The following is a 26,557-nucleotide window of genomic DNA, read 5'->3' on the forward strand; positions in this document are numbered from 1 at the left end:
TTAAAATATATCTAAATTACGCCATATGCTCTCATTGACAAATGCTGAACAATTAGTCCATGCGTTCATGACATAAAGGCTAGATTATTGTAATGCTCTACCGGGTGGTTGCCCTGCACGCTTAATAAACAAATTACAGCTGGTTCAAAAACGCAGCAGCTCGAGTTCTCACTAGAACTAGATTAGCCCGGTTCTGTCAACACTGCATTGGCTCCCTATTAAACATCGCATACATTTTTTAATATTGCTGATTACTTACAAAGCACTAAATGGTTTAGCTCCGCAGTACTTGAGCGAGCTCTTAATGCATTATAGTCCTTCACGTCTATTGCGATCTCAAAATTCCGGACAGTTGATAATACCTAGAATATCAAAATCGACTGCTGGCGGTAGATCCTTTTCCTATTTAGCACCAAAACTTTGGAACAGTCTTCCTAACATTGTCCGGTAAGCAGACACACTCTGTCAGTTCAAAGCTAGATTAAATACACATCTCTTTGACCTAGCATACACATTATAGACTTCTATAATTCAATGTTAGGCTGCATAGATTAGGTCAGGAACCGGGAACCGGGTACACTTCCCATAAATCCTGATGTACTAGTTACATCATAAGAAGAATGGCTTCTACGTGAATATTAGTCTCTCTGTTTATCCCGAGGTTTACCGCAGTCCGCCGGATCCAGACCGTATCCAGATCTGATGAGGGACCTGCTCCTGGACGTGACAACAGCGCAGTTCTGAAGTGTCAACTAGGCTCTTCCCTGTGAAGGCCTCCCTCCCCTCCCTTTACGTCTCTACAGATAAAGCACTGTCGGGATAATTACGGTTCATTTGGCTACGTAGAAGCGATAAAAATTCTGTATTATAAATTTTAAGGCCAGATAACTAGTATGTTGAGAGTTGATTTGTAGGGAAAGAGCACATATATTCAAACGTGCATACCTTTAGACTTAATTCTTAATATGCATGTGCACGCCATTAGCGATCTTACAGGTTCGCGTTTAAAGTCTGTGTAGAGAGAACTTTTAAGAGAGAAGAGTTTCCTGTTAAAACGGTTAGCCAAAACAATCTCTTTTACTGTAATTTCCTATTATCAGTGTAAAGCCGCTTTGGAACAATCTACATTGATAAAAGCGCTATATAAATGAAGATGACTTGACATGAATCCAACTGCAAATATTATCGTTGATCTTTTTCTTTTTTAACAGGCTCTAAGGAAGGAAAATGCCCTTAACATGAAACTTTGCGTGTCTGTATATAGTTGTCCTCCCATAGAAATAAAGATCATCCCTATCATAAAGAAAAAGCTTAACGTTAATGCAGTAAGACAGTGATATAAGAACTCAGTCGCCTATAAACCTTATTGAACATGCAACGCACTATTGCACATTGAGTGTTTTACAAAGGTTTTCTATGGGTGTTGTTCATGATCTGATTTAATCTGTTAGCCTCTACAAAGTATGCTTTATTAATAAGGTAGGGCTATATTGTGTACTAAATTTGGTGCTTCGATGTCTCTTTGTTAATCCACGTTAAGAGTCTTAAAGGGATACTTCACCGATTTTTCATATTAAACTATGTTATTCCCTTAACTAAGACGAGTTGATGCATACCTCTCTCGTCTCAGTGCGTGCACTCAATCGCTCTGGCACGCGGGGACACTTTTATAGCACTTAGCTTAGCCCAGTTCATTCATTAGGATCCAGACAGAGATGAAGCTAGAAGCGACCAAACACCTCCACGTTTTCCCTATTTAAATACAGTTACACGAGTAGTTACATGACCAAGAATGGTGACACAAAATAAAACGTGGCGCTTTTCTAAGCGGGTAAAAAGGATAACTATAATATATGGCGGAATAGCACTTGGGACTCGGGAGCACTTCGACTCGGCACAGTAAAAAGTCACGTTGGTTCTAATGACAGAAGTGAGAGACAGGACAGGAAGACAGGGGATTGAGGGGAAAAAAAATACAGCATTGACATGAGGAGAGGTGAGGAGAAAAAAAAGGCAACCCCCAGACTATGCTAAGGAGTACAGTTTGGGAACAGGAAAAAAACACCTCAACAACATTAGCACATAATCAGTACACTACACTACAACATGAACACACAAGACTTGCAGCAGGGGAGGGAAGTGGAGGTAACCCAGAACAGGCAAGCAGCCATCCGGTCCTGCAGCCATTCTCAGCGCTGGCAGTTTTGCACAATATTCAAATTTTTCGAGTTTCACCTGTACATCAAGATATATCGTAGATCAAATTGTCTGGCGATGAAGAGAGTAGGCTATTTCAGAATCACTGTATCATGATACCATCGATATGATGGACAAAATTGTATTGTAGTTTTGAGTACACCAGAGTCCTATGCAATTATTCTAACTTCACAAAATGCTCTTTGGTGTTATGGAAAAGGTCATCCTAATAGTAAAACATATCTGCAACATTTTTCAAGTTCATGAATAATTGTGCTCGCACATGTTTATCATTTTGATACTATATTCATCCCATATTCTCACTCCAAACATGGAGACAATCACAAATGAACACAAAATCGCTCAGGTCTGAATTAACTCAACATATTCTCCTCAGGCTTGCTGCCCACTATTTGTCCGATTACCCACTAAAGTGGGCAAATGACCGGTTGAACCATGCTGAATACTGCCCAGCCCCTGCAATTGCAATGTCTTAAATGGATCATCACCATATGTGGTGTATCTTACATGTGTATCTTTCCCGGAATCCAACCAGCCATTTAATAAGCTCAATAACTTGCCGGTCAATAATCTAGAGTTAAACCATGGGATTTTGTGTACTATGCAAGATTTTACTACTATCTGCCCTGACGTCTGTTTACCACCGCTTTAAGATGTGGGCTATTGGTGAACTCATCTCAATCATACCTGATTAATGAATGTAATAAAGTTTGATCTAGGTTACCTAATCTGCCTTTTGTTTTTATAGGTAGTGCTCAAGCACCAGGTTTTTCTGGCCTCTGTCTAGTTACGGGCCATTTGCAAGTTAGTTTTCAATGGATTTCTTTTTCTAATTTCATATTGTGAAATACTGACGTCTGCCACCAGACAGACGGATGCTGAGGAAAAAGCATTATAAATGTATTTTTATTTGTCGTTTTGGTCTAACATTTAAAAAAAAAAAAAAATTTCAATTACAAAAATACATGAAAAGTGCTTCTCCCGATTTTTTGGAGACAACTGTCTCCATTTGTTTATTATGCAACAAAGATTGCTAAAGTCAACAGATATAACTTACAGACCTAGCAATAAATAATGATGCTGCCATCTTTCATTTTGTCCCTCTTGTAATTTGGCTCCCCAGACAGCAACATAGTGTCGGCTCAGACCCGGCCCACATCTGGTAGCACTAGGTTGCTGTCTGGGTCTGAATCTCAGGTGAAAATGGTCTTTTAGACCCACCTATAAAAATTTTCATCTCCTTACTGTAGCCTGATTCACAGCGGTAAGCTTTTAATGGGTTCTAATTTGAGTGGTACTGGTGGGTTTCCACAGGAAATACGAGCTTGCCGCGGTTCATCTCTGCATCATTACGTCACGTCTGTATACATAAAGAAGGAGTCCCGCTAGTGGCTATTTTGCGTGTGAAGTTGCTGCAGGTGGCAGATCATTTATAGCCTTAAATACAGTCACATTATGTATCATAGTCACATAGTGTTGATAACATTAACAATTTGAGAACAAAGTATAACAATAATAATTTGCACGGTTTGACGTGATCTGAGCTAATTTTAAGATTGTAAGATTTAATCACCAGTTGATCAGAACAAAAGTGGCTGACATGTTACTTGTTCAGATGACATTTTCCTTCTTATTTTGGAAATACTTCCTGGAGGTCGTATCTGTAAGTACAGTGAATATCCACACTGGTGCACTGACTGACAGCCCACACATACACCTCAAGACATTATTCATCTGTGCTGAGGAGCCGTGCTGATGCACAACACTCGTAAAGATAATTCCTCAAATAACGGCAATAGCGGATTTCAAACAGAGATGGCGACAAAGAGCATAACTTTGCAAAATTTACAGACTGCGGTTTATGAAGCGACTATAATATTTTGTGTGCACAAAAACTAAACAAAACAAAAATAACAACTTTATTCATCAATTTCTTCTCTTCGCTGTCATTCTCCTACCCAGACATCAGTTGATCAGAACAAAAGTGGCTGACATGTTACTGCTGTTTAAGTTGTTCTACGTCAGAACGCAGACTCAGCATGCGTTGTGCTGATCACATGACCAGCGTCGGCCAATGCGCGTGATCCTGACGCAGAACTGGCCAATAACGAGGCAGCATTCTGACGTAGATCCCGGAAACACTGCACTGTGTACAACAACGCATGTTGGAGAAGCGTGTGCAGAGCAGAGGTGCAGTAAATGAAGATATAAACAAACCCAAGAATTTATGATTTCTGTACTTTTCACATTCACAATGTAATGCGCTTGGATTCAACTAATTGTTCAATTTTATTAAATGCTGCATAAACTAGTTTCAGAGCTCTGTACAGGTCATTATACAAAAACATCTGTGTGTTTTACGTCCGGGGAACGTTTTTACGTTAGGGGAACGTTCTGTGTTTGCTGGGAAGCCCCAGAAGCAAACGTAATACTTGGCTTTCAGAACTGAAAATTATAGAATTATTCCTGAAGCAAGAATAATCTGCAGAAAATAAAATTGGACAATAACAACAAGCTGTTGATAAAATTATAATGAGTTTAATCCATCATTACTTGAAGTACAAAAATTCATAAAACTAACGAGACAGATCTCTGAAAAACACTGAACGAGTTAAAATTATTTTCAGATTAATGTCTCTGTTGAAAGTGTTACGGATCTTCTTCAGCTCCCTGAACATGGAAGTGTTTTTTTCCGGTGTAATTTTTCTGGTGCTCTTCTTCTGAAAGCAGAAGTGATTTCAGAACGAAGGTGTGTGAAACTCTTCCCGCATTGATCACATGTGTAAAGTTTCTCTCTGCTGTGGATCCTCATGAGATTCTTCAGACTTGATTTACATTTACACACATTTTTCCTTTCTCGTTCGCGTCCATCGTGTCTAAAAGAAACATTAAATCATGTGAGATTTCAAATGAGAGATAAATGTGAAATGATAAGTGAAGCTCAAAGTCAAGATCACTGTTCAACAGTCATTTTAATTTAATTTTCAAATCTTGTCAACAACTGCTGTGCACGATTATGATCCATTTTAATGTCATGAAGATGATTCGTGTTATAAAATACTAGTTTGGTCATGAAACAATGTAAATCTGGTGAGCATCAGCATGTTCTTCATCATGAAGAATGAATGAGGAATCAAGAATAAACACCAACCTCTTTGTTCTTCAGTACTGTGATCATGTAATTTAAGATTCTCAGGTTTTGTCAAAGCCACAACAACACAACAAACATTTTTTTTTTTTTTTTATACCTAGTAATGCAACCACCAATTGATGAAATTGCTGCAGGAAAAGTGCTTCATATTCAGTGCTTCAAATAAACTCTTTAGCACACAGTTTAACACGTCGTACAGATGCATGTGTTGTTTTCCCTTTGTGTAACTTATTAACCTTTATTTAACCAGGTAAATCACTGAAGAACAAGCTCTTATTTTCACCAACAGCTTGACAGGAGAGTTAAAATCTCCTGAAAGACATTCAAACATACATTACACACATTCATTAATTTAAAGGGACACTTCATCCATTTGCATTAAGCTTTGTATTGTTAGAAAAACAGTCATATATTATAATGGATGTGGATTTTTCCTTTATTTTTCCCTGAGATGGGAGAAATAAGAATTTAAGTGTTTCACTTCCTGCTTATAATGACGTAAAAATCGTCATTTTGCGTCATTATAAGCAGGAAATCACATTTCATTGAATAGTGTATGAGACTACAAACACTAGCTCCTCATTATTCCAGGGGGTGGGACCCACTCACCCTACAGGCCTATTACAGATCAGTGGGTGGGACTAAACTTATAAACGCTTATGGAGTCAGATGGGAATTTACGAGAATGGCTGAAGGAACTACACATGATATGGAAGAAGAGGATTTTGAAAGTCTGTTGCTCGAAACAGATGTTCGTGGCTATGTGTACGAGCCACAATATAGTGAAGAGCAGCTGAGGCTGATGGAGGAACAGGAGGCGGCGGCTGCAGCCGAGGCAGGAGACCTGCCTGTTGCGACCGAGGAGCCTGGGCTTAGAGTCCTGCATGGGACGGGTGATCCGCAAATTTTGCTCAAGCGGGTGAAAAATATCCAACTGTGTCAGATGCGGGTCGGGTCGGACACAGGAGAAACACGGGTCTAAACACGGGTTTAAAACAATCACATGCAGGCGTAAAAATATATGCATAATTTTAGGAACACATCTACAAATATATGCCTGTATTTTAAGTTGATAAAATAATTTAAAATCCACATCAGTTTATTTGTGGCGACGCGCCACGCCCTCCCAGGATCTATAACGTTACCTAGGCTACATTCACTTTTAAAAATTCCTCATAACCGCGCGCGCGATCTGCTTGCAGTCGTCGAGATGGATGCTGAGGAGTTGAAGAAAAGAATAGCTAGTGGAGATTGTAAAGTTGTCGACAAGTCCAGTGTGTGGGAGAAATTTGGAGTTATCTGAAGAAAATATTGTGAAAGGCTTTGCTGCAAACATTTTCGTGTTGGATAGCCGCAAATGTGGAACTTCATCCCTGAGGAAGCACGCAGAAACTGTGGTAACAAAGCAGTTCTATCGAACGGTATTTTTCATATTTAACACTTAAGGCGAGACACTACAGGTGAATAGGGTAAAAATTTTAAATAATAGATATCACCATGAAACTTCCTCAGTTCATTACTTACACAAGTTCATAAAAAAATGTTTTACAAGTTTTTGAAATGTTTATGTTTAATTATGCAAATTAGGTATTATCTCATTAAATATGTGCAATTTTGCATATTGTTTCAGTAGATATATCTGAAAATATGATAAAGCCAGACGCAAAATAATTTTTTCATTTTGATTACACACAAGATGAAAAAAGATGTTCAGAGGGATTTCAGGATATATGCTTTCATTACCTAGGAAATCAAAATATACTGTCCATAGCCTTAAAATATCGATTTTCAACATTTTTTTTAAATTAAAATGCCACATAAATCAGGCCAGGAATGATTTATTAACAAATCCCTCTGAACAGATCTTCAGAATAATGCTAAGTGTATAACTGGAAAGTTTGGTGTACATAGGTGCTACATAGGCTGAGATGTTTCTACTGGAGAATGACAAAAAAACGCAAAAAAATAATTTTGAGAAAACGGCAGTTAAAGATTTAATAGCTCTAAATGAGATTTCGTCGTTAGCTTTAAATCCCCCTTTGGACATTCACGATTGGTTACTGATAGAAAGGAAATGCCCATATTTGGGTTATATAGCGTTGTGCGGGAGACTCAGAGCTTTACAACAATCCCGGACATGACAGACTTCAGTGAACAGACGGAGCTCGGCGTGTCCCGTTGGAATACTAACTTCCTGGTAAATTCGGGACAAACTTACTGCCGCAAGTAAACAAAATGTAATAAAATAAACATCGTAATGTATATTTTCAGCGTTTTCTTTATAGCAGCTTGAAAGAATACATATTGAAGGAGTAAACTCGGCCAAAATCTCAAAACTGACCACTGCATGAAAAATCGATGTTTTTGCCTGCCGTGTCTCGCCTTAAGTATGTGTGGTGTGCAGGGCGTGTTTGAACCTAAAATTCTCAGATGTAGGCTAGACGAAATTGCGAGGCATATAGTGTTGTAGCCGCGTCTGTTCGATTGGTAAAATGTTAAGGCTACTCAGTTTTGTGGTAACGTTTGCCATGTTCTTCATGTATCGGTCTTTTGACAGCTTCGGCTGAAGTTGTCCTTGTGTTAATTGTCGTATGACCGGTTAAACTTCTGTATGACCGGGCAATAAACATTTTTGTAATTGTGTCTAATGTGATTGGCTAAACTGATTTTATTTCGGGTGCGGGTCGGGGGACTGAACATCCCAGTACCATGCAATAGTTCACCATTTCAAAATAAATAGTAACAAGGAATAATTCAATAATGAGTTCGCCAAACAACACATTTTTTTATGTGAAATGAATTTCAAACTCAAGCGGTAGCTAGCCTAGTGCTTTCTCTGATAGGCAGATTTCTCATAGGCGGTGTTCTGGATTAATGGGAGTGGCTTGTGGAGCTGTGCAAATGTGTTGCATTGTGGGAGTTGTGGTTTTCCATACAAATGCGCCCTAAAGTTACTTTCTGTCATAACTCGGTCAAAAAGGCAACAAATTCGAAAATGTTAATACATTTTGACTACATATATGACCCACTTTCAATAAAGATCAATGTTCCCACGGGTGAAATGCTCCTTTAAAACATTTAAAAGCTGTGATTAAAAACATTCCCTAGTAGTTTTATTAAATGCAGAGATTGAAGTAAATGATTGTAATTTCAATGACTTTTGTAGCACATTCTTATATTTAATGGTTATATCCTTATCAGTAAATGTTAGAAAGTCATGTGTGTATTTCCATTTTCCTTAATTGCTTATCCCGAGAGCGAGTGAGTCTCTGTTTAACTTTACAGAGCGAGCTCCAGGACCTCAAGTTGATGAAGAGCAATAATTCTGACTAAAATACACATTTGTTTATTCTACATTAATCTACATTGTTCATAGAAGATTAACATGAAGGATTTAAAACCTACATTTAACGTCTATGAAAACAGAAACTGTAACTAATGTGTCATATAAACAGAAATGAGTTTCTAAAACATAATCATTAATTCTAATAACATGCCAGATGAGATGGACTTGGTAATTGCGATGATGTATTCGTTGTTTTGTTTACTTTTCTGAAAATACATACATATATTCCAGTGAATATTCCAGCATATTCCATTCTCTTTACTCTTCAGTATAACACATAAATATTTTACAAATGTAGTTTTAAATCTTCCGTCTACTGATTATAGTGCTGATTTAAAAATGTTAAATAAAAATGTTGGTTTGCCAAGTATAAGTTTTCCTACACTTTGAAACGTTTAGTTTTACAAATGGAGACAATCTTTGAAGCATTAACAAATCATGGTTTTGATCATCACACTAAAAATAACATTAAAACTGGATAATATTTGGAGAATTGAAGTGCTGGAAAAAGTGTGGAGGACTTGAAAGTCCTTGATTAGTGCTTGAATTTTACTCTCAAAAGGATGTACGAACCCTGAAATGAATAATGTAAAAACATTTGTCTATTTCTGCCACAATACCATGGTTACACTGAGCATTACTACATTAAATCCATAGGGAATATTGGTGATTTGTGGACTTAAAAGCCATATAACTTAAAACTTTATGAACTTGTTTGTTCAAGGCACAATGTTTCTCCTGACTTCCAAGTCAGTGCCCATGATTTACTCACTCTCAACTCATCCTAGGTGTGTATGACATTCTTCTTTTAGATGAATACAATCTGAGTTATATTAAAAAAATGTCCTGGCTCTTCAAGGCTTTATAATGGATTATAATGAATTTCCATTTACTTGCAGTCTAGAGCTCTGTATAGTGCTTTATTTCTGCTTTACATGAGCGCCACCTACTGTCAGAGAGCGCATTTGTGTTTTTTGCATTGATCTAAACTAATAGACAAATGAAATATTCCTGTTGGTTGAACACGAGTTAATCGATACCAATCAATCAACAAAGTGTCCTGTGCTCACCGCACACACAGGCTATAGGTGGAGAGGAGAGATTTGGCTATAGGGTGATGTGTGTCTAACTTACACAGAAGAGACTTTGTTGCTCAGCACATGAAAATAAACTACTTACTGTGATCTCAGACTGCGGTGATGTGGTTTCTCCACTGCATGGATCTTCATGTGTCGCTTCAGGTGAGTTTTAAAAGAGAAACTATCTCCACACTGATCACACGTGTGCAGCTTCTCTCCAATGTGGATCCTCTCATGTCTTTTCAGAGATAATGAGTGACTGAATCTCTTGTCACAGTGTGAACACTTGTGCGGCTTCTCTCCAGTGTGGATCCTCTCATGTGTTTTCAGATGTGATGATCGACTGAATCTCTTGTCACAGTGTGAACACTTGTAAGGTTTTTCTCCAGTGTGAATAATCTGGTGCTGTTTTAAACTGTTCGCTGTAATAAAAGTCTTCTCACACTCAAAGCACATGTACTCTCTCACACCAGTGTGAATTTTCTCATGATTCTGTAAACTATACAGCCGTGAAAAACTCTTTCCACACACAGAACATGAATGCGGCTTCTCCTTCATATGAACTCTCAGGTGTTTCTTCAGGTCTGATGCATAGATAAATGTTTTCCCACACTGATCACAAGGGAATGGCTTCTCTCCAGTATGGATCTTCATGTGTTCTTTATGGTGTGAAGATTGACTGAAACTTTTCCCACACTGATCACACATGAATGGCTTCTCTCCTGTATGAACTCTCATGTGAACATCAAGATTATGTTTGCTTGAGAAACTCTTCCCACATTGATCACAGGGGAACGGCTTCTCTCCAGTGTGGATCTTCATGTGTCGCTTCTGGTGACTTTTAAAATAGAAACTTGTTCCACACTGATCACACTTGTAAGGCTTTTCTCCAGTGTGGATCCTCTCATGTGTTTTCAGATTTTCTGGCTGACTGAATCTCTTGTCACAGTGTGAACACTTGTAAGGTTTTTCTCCAGTGTGAATAATCTGGTGCCGTTTTAAACTGTTCGCTGTAATAAAAGTCTTCTCACACTCAAAGCACATGTGCTCTCTCACACCAGTGTGAGTTTTCTGATGTGTAAGTAAATTACTGCGCTGTGAAAAACTCTTTCCACACACAGAACATGAATGCGGCTTCTCCTTCGTATGAACTGTCAGGTGTGACTTCAGCTCTGACGACCTAAGAAATGTTTTGCCGCATTGATCACATGTGAACAGCTTCTCTCCGGTGTGGATCATCATGTGACTGACAAGACTTCGTTTACATGAGAATCTCTTTTCACAGTGATCACATGAGAATGGCTTCTCTCCGGTGTGAACTCTCATGTGAAGCTCAAGACTATGTTTGCGTGTGAAACTGTTTCCACACTGAGTGCAGGTGAAAGATTTCTTGGCTCTTCTTTTCTTTAAAAATGTCTTTTTAGTCTTTGAGCGACTCAAAGGTTTTTCTCCAGGTTTGACATGATGTTCCTCCTCCACTTCACTCAGTTCTTCTCTCTCCTCCTTCACTTCACTCAGTTCTTCACTCTCCTCCTCCACTTCACTCAGTTCTTCTCTCTCCTCCTTCACTTCACTCAGTTCTTCACTCTCCTCCTTCACTTCACTCAGGTCTGACATGAAAGAAAAATGTATTAAATAAAATGTTCAGTACATCAAAATAATTCAAAGAGAGAAATATAAAGTGAAAGGACATGAAAGTGAGCCCTGATGTAATGGTAGAAAGTAGACAATTGCTATAAAATATTATGATTATTTGATGCCTTTTATAAATTTATTATTTGTCATTGAAAACTTTCCATGAATGAGGTAAATTTATCTTCCAATTATTATTTTTAAAACATTGACACAAATCCCTAGTTACCGTCTGTAGAAATTTCACATGCTCGAAGTGTAGAGCGTCAACGTTACTGTAAGACGAATCATGATATTTGACAAATACAACTTTATCAGTAACTTCCTAAAAAATTATTTTGTAAACTATGTTGAAAATGACTATTGAACCAGATAAAAAATAAATGTAAAATAAAACAGATAAAATAGTATTTAGCTTGATCTGATGTTGACAATCAATATAAAAATGTCTCAAACCTCCCTTTACTGACCATTTGTTGATGAAAACCCAGAACATTAGTTTAACTGTTTATCTAAATGTGATGAAGTGCTTGAATGTTTCTAACATGAATGTTCTTCAGCATCATGAATGAATGAAGAATAAACACCAACCTCTTTGTTCTTCAGGATCTTCAGTGCGTTTCATTCTGCAGGGTTCTGGATCACTCATGTTCTCACTGTCCTCTTTAATAAACTCAGTATTTGCAGATTTCAGCTCCTCCTGATGCTCTGATGCTCGTCTTCACTTGTAGCTGATGGAAATTTAAAGCATTTATTGGGGAATTACAGTGGGAGGAGCTTCACTGACCATGTGACTGATGTGGGAGGAGCTTAATGGTGATGTAATTGGTATGGGAGGAGCTGATCTGCCCAAAATCTAAAATATATCAGTTACCGAGTTTGTTTTTATACTAAATGACACTTCTATGCAACAAATAAATGGCACTTTTAAAATATTATGATCATTTGCAGAATGCCTTTTTATAAATTGATTATATGTCCTTGAAACTTTCCATGAATTAGGTAAATTTATCTTCCAATTATTATTTTTTAAAACATTATAGACACAAATCCCATGTTTCTTTAGCAAAAACTACTAAATATATTTGATCAATGACACAATTATCTAACATGATATTAAAATTTAAATATACAATACTGCCATATTTTGACACCAACTTTGAGATCGATATTTATTTTACTAAAAACGTTTTATTAATGGCTGTTCACACTAGACTTTTCCTCGCACTGACTTCCATTCATACGCATGTGAAAGTGTGACACCAGAAACACAAGCTCAAGTGAATAACCCTGTGAGAAATAACAATTCATTCATTATTTTTATTGCTAATCCTAACATTATTCTGCTTCTTCATTAAAATACAGGTATCTAGAAATAAAGAAAAGAATATAAATAATCTAAATTCTTCCAAATATAAATAATGGTAAGAAAAACAGTTCATAAAAAACACAGAAATAAATGTACATATAGTAAGCAACAATGACCCTCAGTCTGCTGACACCAATGAAATGAGCTTTAAGTGTCAATTTACAGGAGATCTGAAGACATCAGCATAATAAATGAGGTGAAAACAGGAACTATTGTCATGAAATAAAGAGTGTTTTCAGCAGATCTGTTAATATTGATGAGCCTCAGACTATCAACACTCATTCAACAAGCCATTCAGGATCATCAGCAGATCATCTCACTTTATTCTGAGTGTTTGCTGTTAGAAACACATTATTTGAGTCAGGATACAAGATAAAAGCCTGTAAAACTGCTCCATTGAAAGACAATACTGTAAGTTCTCACATTATGACATGGATAAAACATCAATAACACAAAAACAATCACTAATGACACTCATCTTCATCAACCACTACAGATAAATAATTACAGCAGCATATACAGTATATGTCCAAATTAATCTAAATATACAGTAGCTAGTTTGAACTTATTATAACTATATTAATCACCATAAAGTAGTTAGATCATTAAAAATAATAACGCACATAATTTATATATGCACAGAAATTGAAAATGATCATAAAACTTCCCAAATAGTTATGGGAACTATGGGAATAGTTATTTTCCAAATAGTTGCACTATTGTTCCTAGGGTAAAACGCTATTCATATTTATTAGTATTAATTTAATGTCTCACGTGGCTCATTGTAAAGCATTAAGCAGTATCCGTTCCAGTATGACACTTGATTTTTGATTTATTTGAGATTGATTCCCATATCAATTCCCCTCACTGATCTCAAACTGACTTTGACTTCTGACTTGACGAAACAATCACACAAACGAACACAAAATCGCTCAGGTCTGAATGAACTCAACATATTCTCCTCATGCTCGCTGCTGCTGCACTAAATGTTTATTTCAGAAGGAAGACGCCAGAAAAGATGCACAAATATTGCTGTGATCGATGAAAACAATACAGAAATGAGTAGTGGTGGGAGAAAAAATCGATCCATCGATGCATCGCGATTCTCTCTCCAACGATTCTGGATCGATTCTGAGAATTTCAGAATCGATTCTGAGCTTAGTTTTTTACCAGATGTGCGATGACGCTGAGTTTGCTTTAGAAACACCCGTCTTCTGCTTGCTAACAATTCCTCACACACGCACACAACTCGAACCTTCCGTAAAATAATCTTTCATAAAGTTCGGAAAGGTTGAAGCGAATTACAAGGACATTCACAGGCTTCATTGCACAGGATGCACTGTGAGAGACGCGCGCTTGTTTTGATGTTACACTTAAAGTGTGCTGTCTCGCCCGTCTGTATTTTCCTTACAAATGCTCTACGAAGTCATCATTTATGTGGTTTGGAATGCAGTGGACTTATATATTTAAAATATGAATCTCACTAACAGAAGGCTGCTTTCAATTTTAAATGCTGACGCACGCTTTGTTTGTGTACGAGACTGCTCGCGCAAGCGGCTGTGCGACTCCGTGTAAGTGGTTTAATATACTTGTGCAAAATGAACGTAAACACAGCCAGTTATGTCTTAAGGGATTAAACGGACAGGACAAACCACATTACTTCTTATATTTCAAAAGAGATCTGAGCGTGAATGCAGCTTAATAGATCTCCCGCAGTCTATGTCATAGTAAAATACAAAAGTATGATGAAGAAAAATCACTCACAGTTCTTGAATGGAAAATGTTCAGATAATCTTAAATACTGAAAGCACTCTTTGTTTGTTGTTTGCCATGTTTCTTTGCTCCTCTTTATTATTTGCTACTTGCTTGTATGGTTTGAAGTTATGTAAGTTTAAAATTCTTAAAATACAACTGTTTTAATTATTTTTTTTAATTTTTAATTATTTTTTAAAAAGTACTTAATTACTTATGTAAACTAATGAATTAATAAGGGGGGAAAAGTAGATAAAGAATCGATCTGGAATCGGATCGTGACCTCCAGAATCGGAATCGGATCGGATCGTGAGGTGACTAAAGATTCCCACCTCTAGAAATGAGCCTGTCGCTTAATCAAACTGTATAAAGTGTGCGTGATGGTTGTGTAAATATGAGAAATACCGTGAACTGTTGCAAATATTCAAACATTAAGGATGCTGTGTTAAAAATTTAAGTGATTTTAGTGTTTCTTCATCTAGATGAATTGTCCGTAGCCTTGAGAAATGTCATGTGGTGCAACCGTGATTTATCTTAAAATTAATTCATTTCCTTAACATGCTTACATTTTTTTTTAAGTTCTTAGTAATTAAAGTGTTTAGAAACCAAGTATTTGCATTTCTTTTGAGTTTTTGTAAATAATTAGGCTATCTAAATTTTTTTGTTCTATAATTTATGAGTTGCCTTCTTAAATCTAGTTAACAAACTTATTTTTCCTGTAAATCACATAAAACTTATACAAATGTTTTAAAAATATAATTTACAAAAGCATACTGTATCAGTGATTCATATTTAAGCCACAGAAATAAGATATTTTATTTAAAATTGAATACAGTGATTGCTTTTATTGGTCGCACCACATGATGAGTGGTCGCTCCAAATGACACGAAGACCTTATATTTTTAAAAATCTATTTAAAGAGATCAATGAACAATACATTTTATAAAAAATAAAAATAAAAGATTTAAACCAGAATTTATACAAATTTCACAGAATTTTCCTAAACATAAACATTTTATATAGATTTTTTTAATAAAAATCACATCACAAACACAAGTGCACCATTTAATTTAACTTGACTTAGAATTTCTTTCTAACAAATAATAATGTTATAGATATAAATAATTTCATAAAAGTATTGTATACAGGTAACATTTGGGGTCAATAGTTTTAAGTAATTAATACTTTTATTAATCAAGGACACATTCAGTTGATAAAAAGTGATAGTAAAGATATTTAGGCTATAATGTTTTGAAAAATTATTTTTCAAATAAATGCTGTTCTTTTGAACTGTCTATTCATCAAATAATCCTGACATATAAAATGTATCACAGTTTCTACAAAAATATGAACATTGATAATCAGAAATGTTTCTTGAGCAGCAAATCATTAGTGACTCTGGATCACAAAACCAGTCACAAGTCACACAGGGTATTTGTGGCAATAGCCAACAATGCATTGTATGGGTCAAAATTATCGATTTTTCTTTTATGCCAAAAATCATTAGGATATTAAATCATGATCATGTTTCATATTTTGCAAATGTCCTACCGTAAATATATAAAACATTTATTTTTGTGAGTGAATATAGCAATATCGCAAACATAAATGGACAACTTTAAAGGCGATTTTCTCAATGTTTCGATTTTTTTGCACCCTCAGATTCCAGATTTTCAGTTGTATCGGCCAAATGTTGTTCTATCTTAACAAATCACATCAATGGAAAACTTATTTATTCAGCTTTCATATGATGTATAAATCTCAATAAAAAAAAATAAAAAAAAACCCATGTGACTGGTTTTGTGGTCCAGGGTCACATATTAGAATGATTTCTGAAGGATCATGTGACACTGAAGACTGGAGTAATGATGCTGGAAATTCAGCTTTGATCACAGGAATAAATTACAGTTTACTATATATTCACATAGAAAATAGATATTTTATACTGTAATAATATTTCACTCTTCTCCTATCAAGGTACTCCGCTCTCGCTGCAGGGTCAGAATTTTTTTCGCTTGGCAGTGGCATCTGGTAAAATAGATTAAAATAGTTTTAAATAAATAAATAGGCAATAATAAATACACTACTAATAAATGCATAATTACTAAACTGAAATTACATGCTCTATTTTTTTGTTGTTGTTGCATTTCTCTCATACTGTACAAAGAGTAAACATAAAATGTCTGAAATATATATATATAAAATATCCCTATTCCAAATGATACTAAATTAAAGTTCTTTTTGTATATAGGCCTAAACCGTCAATTGAATATAAAAGCATAAAACTGCCAATCTAGGACATATCTATCATGGAAAACAGTCTGCAGTGGTCGCACCACATGATATTTGGTCGCACCACATGATATTTTCAAATTCAGTTAAAATTTACAGGCACAGAATTGCCCACCTAAACAAAACAAGCTAGCTTCCCAAAAAAGGTCACTATGAAATTTATAATAAAAATATATATTTGTAGAAATAGCTTTATTGTTAATTTTTTTTGAGGTCATACCACATGACATCCAAATGTGACAGCTACATACCAACCATTACAAAGGTTTATTTTTTTTCCCAATTTGAGAGAATAACAAACCTGCTTGCTGCTTCCATGGGTCCTTGGAAAATTGGTATATGATGTAACTTCCTGTGTTTGAATAGTTTTCAACATAAAAGTCCCAAAACGGTAGTTCCTTGATGGTCGCACCACATGATATTTCATAAAATGGACATCATTGGACAAAGTTTGTTTGTATATTATGATGGAAATATAAATAAAAAATGCTTTGAATTTTTTTAAAGGATTACAAAACATTTTGGAAATCATGCCAAATAGTGCAGAAAATTAATTTGAATAAATTTAGAGTCATTTCAAAGACATTTTCAAAACAGAAGTTATGGCCGGATGGTCGCACCACATGATGTTTTGACACTTTAAATAACAAAAAAAAATAACAAAAAATAAGTTAAAGTGAGTACATACATGGGAGAGGTACTATATACAGTATCTTTTTATGCATTTAAACCCGTTTTTGCCTGAAAAAAATGCAATCGGACAGAAAATTTAGGCATCACGTCATTGACCCATGATAGAGAAGCAGAAAGATTACAGTCAGATATTTCAATAAGTATAAGGAACAATATATGATTATATTATATTAGTTTCTTGAAAGCTTTTGATATGTGTCTCTCTCTGTCACAGACACACACACACACACACTCACTACAACGTTCTTCTGCATCCATCTACTCCCAGCCCTTGACATAGCAGCCCCCCTCCCGAGTCCCAACACACACACACACACACACACACACACACACACACACACACACACACACACACACACACACACACACACACACACACACACACACACAGGAAAGAGTGAAGCTACCACCAAAATACTAAGTTACTAGCTAAGCTACAAGTAGTGACTGTCCAACACTGATAATAAAGTCTGTGACACTTTAAAATTCGCTGGCCAATGTTATACCAGTAATATTTGTTTTATTTCTACAAAAGTATTTTTGTGTCAGTTGTAATTTAAGTCAGTGTTATGGAATATGAATGATCAAGTCTCAGTTCATAGCCGGGGGAACACCGGCCGGTAAAGTAAACACAGCTTAGCTAAGTTAGCTGGCTACGATTTCAGTAACAGTTACATTAATATCAAAGATCCTTGCTCCGTATCAACTTTCTGGTAATATTCCATTCACAAAATCCAACCAAAAGTACGGTAAAGTTATATCTTACTTGTGAAAAGTAATCCCCCGAGCCCTATTTGCGATGGTCCGCCGAAATGAGCAGGAATGTGTAGTGATGTGAAGCACTGTATCGGAGCTCGATTCGTTTTGCCATAACCACGTGATCTGTGACGTCCGAAGCTTCATAGACATGTATAGAAAGGCTAGATAGCTTACCGGCGCTGAGAGCCAATGGGACCCGACGACGTCACACGGCGGCCATCTTAGGACAGGACCGCTCGTCCAGTTATAACATTAAAGTCTATTGTGCATGTAGTGCTGAAATAACTATATTTTGCTCAATTTTCAACCGATTTTCAAACGGCTTGGTGTGTCATAAACGTCAGGGATGCGGCTATTTAACTGCATACTTGTGAAAAATTATAGCCACAAACGGCATCAGCACAAATCATAGCCACGTTAATAAGGTTTGTAATAAACCAAACCGTTTGTAAATCCGTCAAGAATTCAGCAAGTTACGAGCATTTTAGTTGGCGTATGTCACTCACCTTCCGTCCACAGCAGCAGGGAGCAGCAGCGCAGTCTCCTGACCTAAGATGGCCGCCAAGTGACGACACAGCTGACACCAGCTGTGTCCCAAAGTGAAGGCTGCATCCTCCGAAGGCCGTATTTGAAGGCCGGATGGCTGTATTTGAAGGCCGATTGCGTCACCGCGGCGCGACGAAGGCCGTCCCAATTCAAAGGCTGCATCCTTGGAAGGTCGCATTTGAAGGCCGATTGCGTCACGCGGCTCGATGAAGGCTGTCCCAATTCAGTTCTGCATCCTCCGAAGTCCGTATTTGAAGGCCGGTTGCGTCATCGCGCCGCGACGAAGGCTTCCCTGATTCAAAAGCGACGCCAAATGCACCCTTCGTTTCCCCGTGAAAAGAAGGATACATAAATGGACACTTAGCGGCCTATTCTACCCCATAAGTCATTGCGCGCCGTTGACGACAGCATTTATTTACTTATTTTTAAAGGCGGCCGAGACTAGAGATCGGTGGTGGACAGCAAATTCACATTTAAATGTAAGTATTATGTTTTAATTTACTCAAATAGCTAGCGAAACCAGAGTTAAATTTCTTATAAACTTCTTCTTAACTCCTTCGTCACCATTGCGTGGCTACATTTATCATGTAGTTTTAGGCAAAACTTGTGGTAATAACGTTATTAGTTTAACGACCTATTTGTAATATTTGCACTTGTGTATTATAAGAAATATCACTCACCCAATAAAGCCCAAAACAATAAGAAAAGCAGTAGATAAGGCAATGGGGTTTCACTTTTATGTGTTTTTGTAGTGCTGTCATGCTATTTGGTTTGAACCAAATTTTAGTATACAGAAATATGATTTCTTAAGTATTTTGTATGCATGTCTTGATGTGTCATATTTTGCAGTGTTAACAATGCACTTAAGATTGCTCCTCTGTGTTAAGTACCCTTTTCTGCTTTTTTAGAACAATTCAGGAAAAAATGGGTTTATATATATATATATATATATATATATATAAGAAAAGTAATACACACATCTTTGCTGAAATGTATTGTCCTGTTGTTGTTAACAAGCCATGGTTCATTTGCTCTGCCTTTAGGATTGCAAGTGTCCTGGGACAGGTGAGAGTGTGAGTGGGAAACCCACTGCTGAAACTTGGCCCTGGTTTGTCCTCATGGATGAGGTTTTGGGACAGAGGCAATGCACCAACCCCCCTGTCCTCATCGCCTCAATCCCTGAGGACACACCAGGGCCGAGTTCAGTAGTGGGTGCCCACGGTGAGGAGGAGCCAGGGGCAGCAGCACCAGCACCACCAGTAGCACCAGCACGAAGGCGGTGAGACAGGACGGGTTTTTGAACTTGATCAGAGAAGAAATGCAACTACAGAGGGAGGCAGAGGCGAGGAGTGCACAGGAAAGAAGGGAGAGGATGGACAGGCTGTTTTCTCTTCTTGAGAGAATGATTGAAAAATTTTCTACATATTCTTGTTTAACTTTTTTCACTTTTATTTTTTCAAAGAAAAATTATGTACATTTATTTTTATGCTACTTTAATTGTGTAAATAAAAGAGAATGAATTGTTCTGGACATTGTTTATTTTTGTAATGACAGTAATACTTTCTGCATGAAACAAATTCTATACCTTTTTATTTTTTCAAATAAAATTGGTAAATGAAAATCATTTGTTCTATAGGCTACATTAAAGCACTTTTTCCAACTATTTACAAAATACGTTAAACGTATCAAAATCAACATAAACATTTAATTTTACAATACATAAAATAAGAAAAAAATGATGTAGACTCTATTGAGCTGAGCTGCTGGACCGGGATGGGCTGCCCCTAAGGCCTCCTGCTGGTGGGACATCATCTGGGATTGTCTCCAGAGCGTTTGAGTGCATATTTCCACTATCCACTAAGTTGTCTACCAACAGGTTTGCAGGGCTGATTCAATCGACGGCTTTTTGAAAAAAGTACTTTTAATAACTACTGCATTTATATTAGGCTACTACTGCATTACTGCGTATATGTTGCATTTTACTTATGTATATTTTCAATATACAGTAATATCTGGTTGTTACATTATATAGCTACTTTTGTGTAGTTTAATGTAATCATATTGTGATGTGAGGAAAAAAGTACTTCAGTAGGTTACTTCACATTTGTAAGTGAATACTTAACGAAATATGCAGTTCCGAAAATTAAAGTAACAAAATTAGTCACAATATTAACAAATTGTTGCTCACTACAGCAGCGTCCCATATCAAAGGGCGCATCTGACGCGCTCGGACCGGTCTAGCCTACGGAGGACTGTTCTTGTCGCCTGGCAACTGTGACAGCTGCCAATGACGAGCGCGAGAAATACTGGACTTTTTATATTCAATTGGGTTTTGTATTCAAACAGGGCTAAACCGAAAATACATGACCTGGCAGCGCCGGGGCTAAAACATCCTCACCATGTCCTCAAGTAAGATATAAAACATAAAAATGAATGACAATAGCCAATTCTGGCTCCATAGCTGTTTACTGTATCAAAATGAATGATCAGGATAGTAGCTGTCCTCTCGCACTGTTGCTTGGCGCCAGGAGCGGTGATCGGGAACACCTGGCTGCGCAATTAGGAAATCCAAGGAAGGCTACATGGAGCGTCCTTCAGAGGACGCATAGGCTGCATCCTTGAAGTCTGCGTCCTTCGAAGGATGCAGCCTTCAACATTGGGACACAGCTACCGCCTTGAGCCATCTAGCCTTTCTATACATGTCTATGCGAAGCTTCGTTCCACACACAGTCACGTGACTGCTTCGTGTTCAGATTCAAAAATAGCGCGAACCACTTGCAGGTTCCAGTATTGTGCCTGTTATGTGCTATTCTTTCACACTGCTGCTAAAAATATTCTACACTGCACACTCGAGATCTTCATATCACAGTCCTGCAAAGATGACAGAATTTACTCACATTTGCTGTCCTGCGGCAATACATGGGCAGTCGCGATTTAGACCAAACATGGTGACTGCGTGCGACCTGGACCGCATCAGTGAATGGTGAGATATTTTACTGAATAAATGTATCCTGTCAACGAATTGCGCGATAACTTAATTATAATTTTTTCCATCTGAATCATATCAGTGATCTTTTGTGGGGTTTTACGCATGCGCAGTAGGCTAAAGGTGAATTGAGCGTTTTCAGGCGTTTTTCAAAAGTTTCTCATTCACACTGAAACGTCCGAAAACGCAAGTGTGGACAGAGAGCGTTTATAAACGAAAACGCCGTTAAATGTATCCGGATTAAGCCTCAGATTCAAAAATAGCACGAACCCCTTGAGCAGGTTTCAAGTGTCATGCCCTTCGGTAAATAAAAAAAAGAAATATACTTATAGCCCTCCCCTCACACTCCTGTTTCTTAATAAAAATCTTTAATTTATAAAATAACCACAAAATAAAATGTCAGCTCCCCAGTTCACAAGCACTTCACCATTCCACAATAATTTTCTTTTATTTGGATTATATATGCCTACATGAGCCTTGCCTATGAACTCGTAGGATTAGGACTGAGGCTAAAGTTTATGTGAATAAGGCTGCATTTGTAGATCAAAGTAGATTCATAAAAACTGTTTCTGTACAAGGTCATTAGTCCCATTCATTATTTTATTTTTCCATAAATTCATTCAGTTGTTAAGAACTACATCAACACTAACACATGAATTATGAGGATTAATTGTATTGCTTTGTGGTTTATAGAGCACAAAGAGATTTATTAAATGAAACAATAAAAAATGGATGTGTCTTCTGGGACAGAAAGGCAGCTTTTCCACCTTTTGACCACAAGATGTCGTTAGTGTGCAACGTGTTGAAAAGCTTTGAGTAATGAACCATTTTACAATACATTCAAGGGGTAAAGCCCCAGTGCTTCACAAAGCTTCATTTCACCATCACTACTGAACAGTGCCCGGCTTCTTAACTGCTGCCACGCAACGAAACCACGAGTATGACCTGTTTAAGATGGCGGCCACATTTCTCAGCGCACAGCGGCCAATAGGGCGTCTATCTCTATATTATGTCTGTCTTCTTTCTTGTTTTACGATGGTTGGCATCCAGCTTATTGGTGCATTACCGCCACCTGCTCCGGAGTGTGGATCAGATAATAGGTTTACATCTACTTTCCTTACCCTCTTTCCCACTTATACACTCAAATTTACCCACTCACTCATACCAGCTTTCCCCTCATCACCTCTCTCTGTGTTTCATATTTTCTTCAAATCATGATTACATGCTCCTCTTCTTCACATCCCTCACATGATCCTGTCTGATGTTGTCCTATCAGACACTATGTTGTTCGAAACAGAGCCATAGCCTATAGAGATATATCTATATGGCTCTGGTTCTTAAAAGATGAAAACTATGTGTCAAAGGCTTTACATTTAATTAATCAGTTTTCTTGTGCTTATTTACGTTTGGGTTAGGGTAAATATCTTAAATTGTGAGATCATGCCTGTTCATGATTTGAAGTAGGGAGAGTGGGGCACAGCTTAACATTTGTTTATTTTTTCCCCACATTAATTTTACACGTCTAGTACAATTATGTGGTTTTGTTTTATTAATACAGTGTATATTTATTTCTTGATTTACCCCGAAATAATGGATTTCCAATAAGGCATTTAAAATACATTAATTTTTTTTTTACATAAAACATCAGTTCTAACATTTCTAAATATTTTAGACAATTTTGTTATTTTTACGCCTGATAGCAAGGCTTCGAAGCTTGTGTCGAGAACATCTCACACAGTGACATTTTCGTGACATTTGTGATTTATTTTATTAAATGTTATGTGAATCCTATTATTTTTAATTTACATATAGAAATACAATTTTTGGCTTTCATGAATGTGAAAAGAAAAATTATATATATTTTTTAGAAACCATATTTTTCTGTTATCAAATATCACAATCATAACTATACATTTTCTAAATACAATTTTTTAAGTGAAACAAAATATTGAATAAAAAAAAGCACATTATATATCAGTACAAGCCACTGTAGAGATGCATGTCTGTCCTTCACAGCACTGCTTTCATTCTCGTTAAAAATTAATAGATATGTTGTCTTATTTTTTCAAGTTGGCTCAACTTGTTTTTAGTTTTTATTTGTCTTGACAAGAAGTTCAAAAGATTACCTGGTACTCATTAGATGAACTAAAGTATTTAAGTTGATATTAACTGGAGTGGATTAGTTGAGTTAACTTGCCTTGGTTTTTTTTAGTTAGCTCAACTGTTGTATTCTAAACCAGAAATTCCAGAAATATTATGTAGATAAAGACAAACCACATTCGCTAGACTTTAGATTTACCGCTTTATTACTAAATTGGTAAATAAAGGTAAATAATCATGCGATTGCTCTTCCCGTAGACTGGTGTCCGAGTCTAAGCCTAGTTCCAGGTGATTGTGAAAGGCTTTTCAATGGTGTGAGATTGTGATGTTGCATCAAACTGCAACTCCTGAATCTGAGGGAGAGGAAGAGACAGAGTTTATGATGAAGTTTATCAGACAGAATGAAAGCTAATCTACACACTCATGATCAGCAGTTACTACACAAATCTGCTTTAAAGGAATATTTCACCCCAAAATTAAAATGTGCTGGAAATGTACAGGTCCTCTAAGATGTAGATGAGTTTGTTTCTTCATGGGAACAGATTTGGAGAAATGTAGCATTACATTACTTGCTCAGCAATGAATCCTGTTTTATTTATTTTTATTTAACCTTTGATTAACCAGGTAAATCAGTTGAGAATGTTGAAGAATTTCCCTTGTCTCATGTGATAGTCTGAATGCTGTAATGCCCAGCAGAAAATAGGTCACAAGGATAAGGGAATGGAAAAGTACCCAAAAAGTCTGTAAATGCAGGTGCTGGGATGCACTTGTCATGATCCCGGTATTCTCTCCTGTCTCTGTCTCCCCCTTGTGGCTTTCTTTCCTTGATTCATTCATCATTACACTGACACACCCACCACTCACACACACGCTCTCCCTTCATTCTCACACACCTCGCCCGGACACACCCACTTACTATTACGCTCATTCATTCTCCGCCAGCTGTTTTCCATCATTCTTCTCATTACTCTATCTATCTTCTCACCTACTACTTTCTTCTAATTAGCGTTCCTTCTTCTAGTACCCCTTTTTCCCCCTTTCCTCTGCCAGATTATTGCCAATGATAACGAACGTTACGGAGCTTACCTGCTCGAGTTCTTGTCTTGTCTAGTTTTTGTTCATGTGTGTCTGGAAGCTACACGCTGCCTGTGCTGTTTAATGCTGAAGCTTTTCTCTGCCCAGCTTCTCTGCCTCTGACGACGAGAGACGGACCCTGTGCCCTGTATTGATTCGCTGCTGCTGTATGCTGAGTACCCTTGCGGGAACCTTTCCTCAGTTTGATTATAAAGAGACTTTTTCTGTTCATCTGATTATCAGCAACAAGAGACTTTCTGTTTGTCAACTCAACGCAGCTTGCTTTATTTCCATTAAAGAACTGTTTTTCCTGAATTGCACTTGGGTCCTAATTCCAGAACGTGTTCCTTGACAGCACTGGCAGATTTTTTTTTTTTTTGAGATATAACAGTTTTTGAGATGTTCCACCAATAGAAGAAGGTTTAGGGGAAGATGTTTTTAATGGTGTCAAGGACACAAGGAGAGACAAAGAAGAAGAGACAGATATGAGGGTGCCCATTGGGCACCTAGTGATAAGAAAAAGTATAAGACATGATGTAATGATATTAGCTCAAAGGGGAAATATGAATAATAATCCATAAGTACCAATTATGATTATTTATTAATATTTGGGTCAGTTAATTAGATTAACTTTGAGGTAAGCCAAATTAATATTACAATCAATTAATCAGTTCCAACGAACTCTTTGATTATTCATTTATTCTAAAAAAAGTGTATCTTTCATGGTCACTGAAAAATGATTATTCCTCAGCATGTACAGCGCTTAGAGCATGTAACAAGATCAAGATCGTAAAAGGGACTTTGTATGCAAGCAGAGAATCAGAAACCAAATGCATAATTGTGCACAAGTTTTATTAACTAAATCACAAACATAACTAAACTAAACAAACATACACATACAGCGACCCCATTGGATTCAATGGAGAAAAGTGAAGTCAATTAGAAGCACTCACTTCCTGATGGTCGAGTGTACTGCGCAGACTCAAACTGAGCTTATCTAGTAGCTGTGCCAAGAGAAATCTGAATCATTCCCTTCCGAAACTTGCAGAGACGGAGAGCGTGAGTATTCTGATTAATTATTTTGTCATTTTGCCTCCACCTCCCCCCGATTGCCTGCGAGCTTCTCCTCCTGTCCATACGGTAATCTCTCTACTGTGCGACAGAGAGTCGCGTGGTTATGACGCAATCGTTAGCCTACTTTTACAAAAACTGCTTCTACAGGGCCATAACGTAAGATACAAGGTAATAGAGCATTTTATACATTTTCGTGTTGCTTTAGAAATAAATAATGGACAAATGGAGTCTTTAAACGGCTCAGATGTAAATTTATTTGCTGTCAAAGTGACGCCAAAATGAATGGGAGTCAATGGAATGCTAACAGCAGGTGATGGTCCGCTAATCAATGGCGGCGCCCGGGGAAGCTTCAATATTTTATAAAACACAGCCCCCCTGCTTCTTTCTTCTTCGATTTTCTGGCGAGGTCCAGTCCAGGTCTCTTCTTTTATAGTCTGAATTCAGACGTCTTCATCATAAGTAATATAAGGCACATGACTGCTATTTC

The 26,557-nt window shown here is 37.1% G+C and overlaps 2 protein-coding genes and 1 long non-coding RNA gene across 4 annotated transcripts in view; 1 reads left to right on the top strand and 2 right to left on the bottom strand.

The window, feature by feature from the left end:
- Nucleotides 1-26,557, bottom strand: part of LOC309498214 (uncharacterized protein) — a 233,752-nt gene that overhangs the window by 143,504 nt on the left and 63,691 nt on the right. The window contains exon 1 of one of the 2 annotated variants that reach the window (XM_082168780.1): nt 18,298-18,417. The exons of the other annotated variant lie outside the window; for it this stretch is intronic. The gene's annotated coding sequence lies outside the window, so the exon portion shown is untranslated. Of the gene's footprint in view, nt 1-18,297; nt 18,418-26,557 lie in introns of those variants that run through there. 2 annotated transcript variants of the gene reach the window in all.
- LOC309503752 overlaps nt 1-26,557 on the top strand; it is a 97,217-nt gene that overhangs the window by 10,981 nt on the left and 59,679 nt on the right. The gene's annotated exons all lie outside the window — the stretch shown is intronic.
- Nucleotides 3,774-26,557, bottom strand: part of LOC309508565 (uncharacterized protein) — a gene marked incomplete at its 5' end in the record, with an annotated part of 40,946 nt that continues 18,162 nt past the window's right edge. Inside the window, 2 exons of the mRNA XM_082183154.1 lie at nt 3,774-5,093; nt 9,894-11,403. Coding sequence (XP_082039280.1) covers nt 4,880-5,093; nt 9,894-11,403 — 1,724 coding nt within the window. The 3' untranslated portion in view covers nt 3,774-4,879. The remainder of the gene's footprint in view (nt 5,094-9,893; nt 11,404-26,557) is intronic.

Source organism: Leuciscus leuciscus (assembly GCF_965113295.1).
Source record: "Leuciscus leuciscus genome assembly, chromosome: 1".
In the NCBI taxonomy this organism is placed as follows: Eukaryota; Metazoa; Chordata; class Actinopteri; order Cypriniformes; family Leuciscidae; genus Leuciscus; species Leuciscus leuciscus.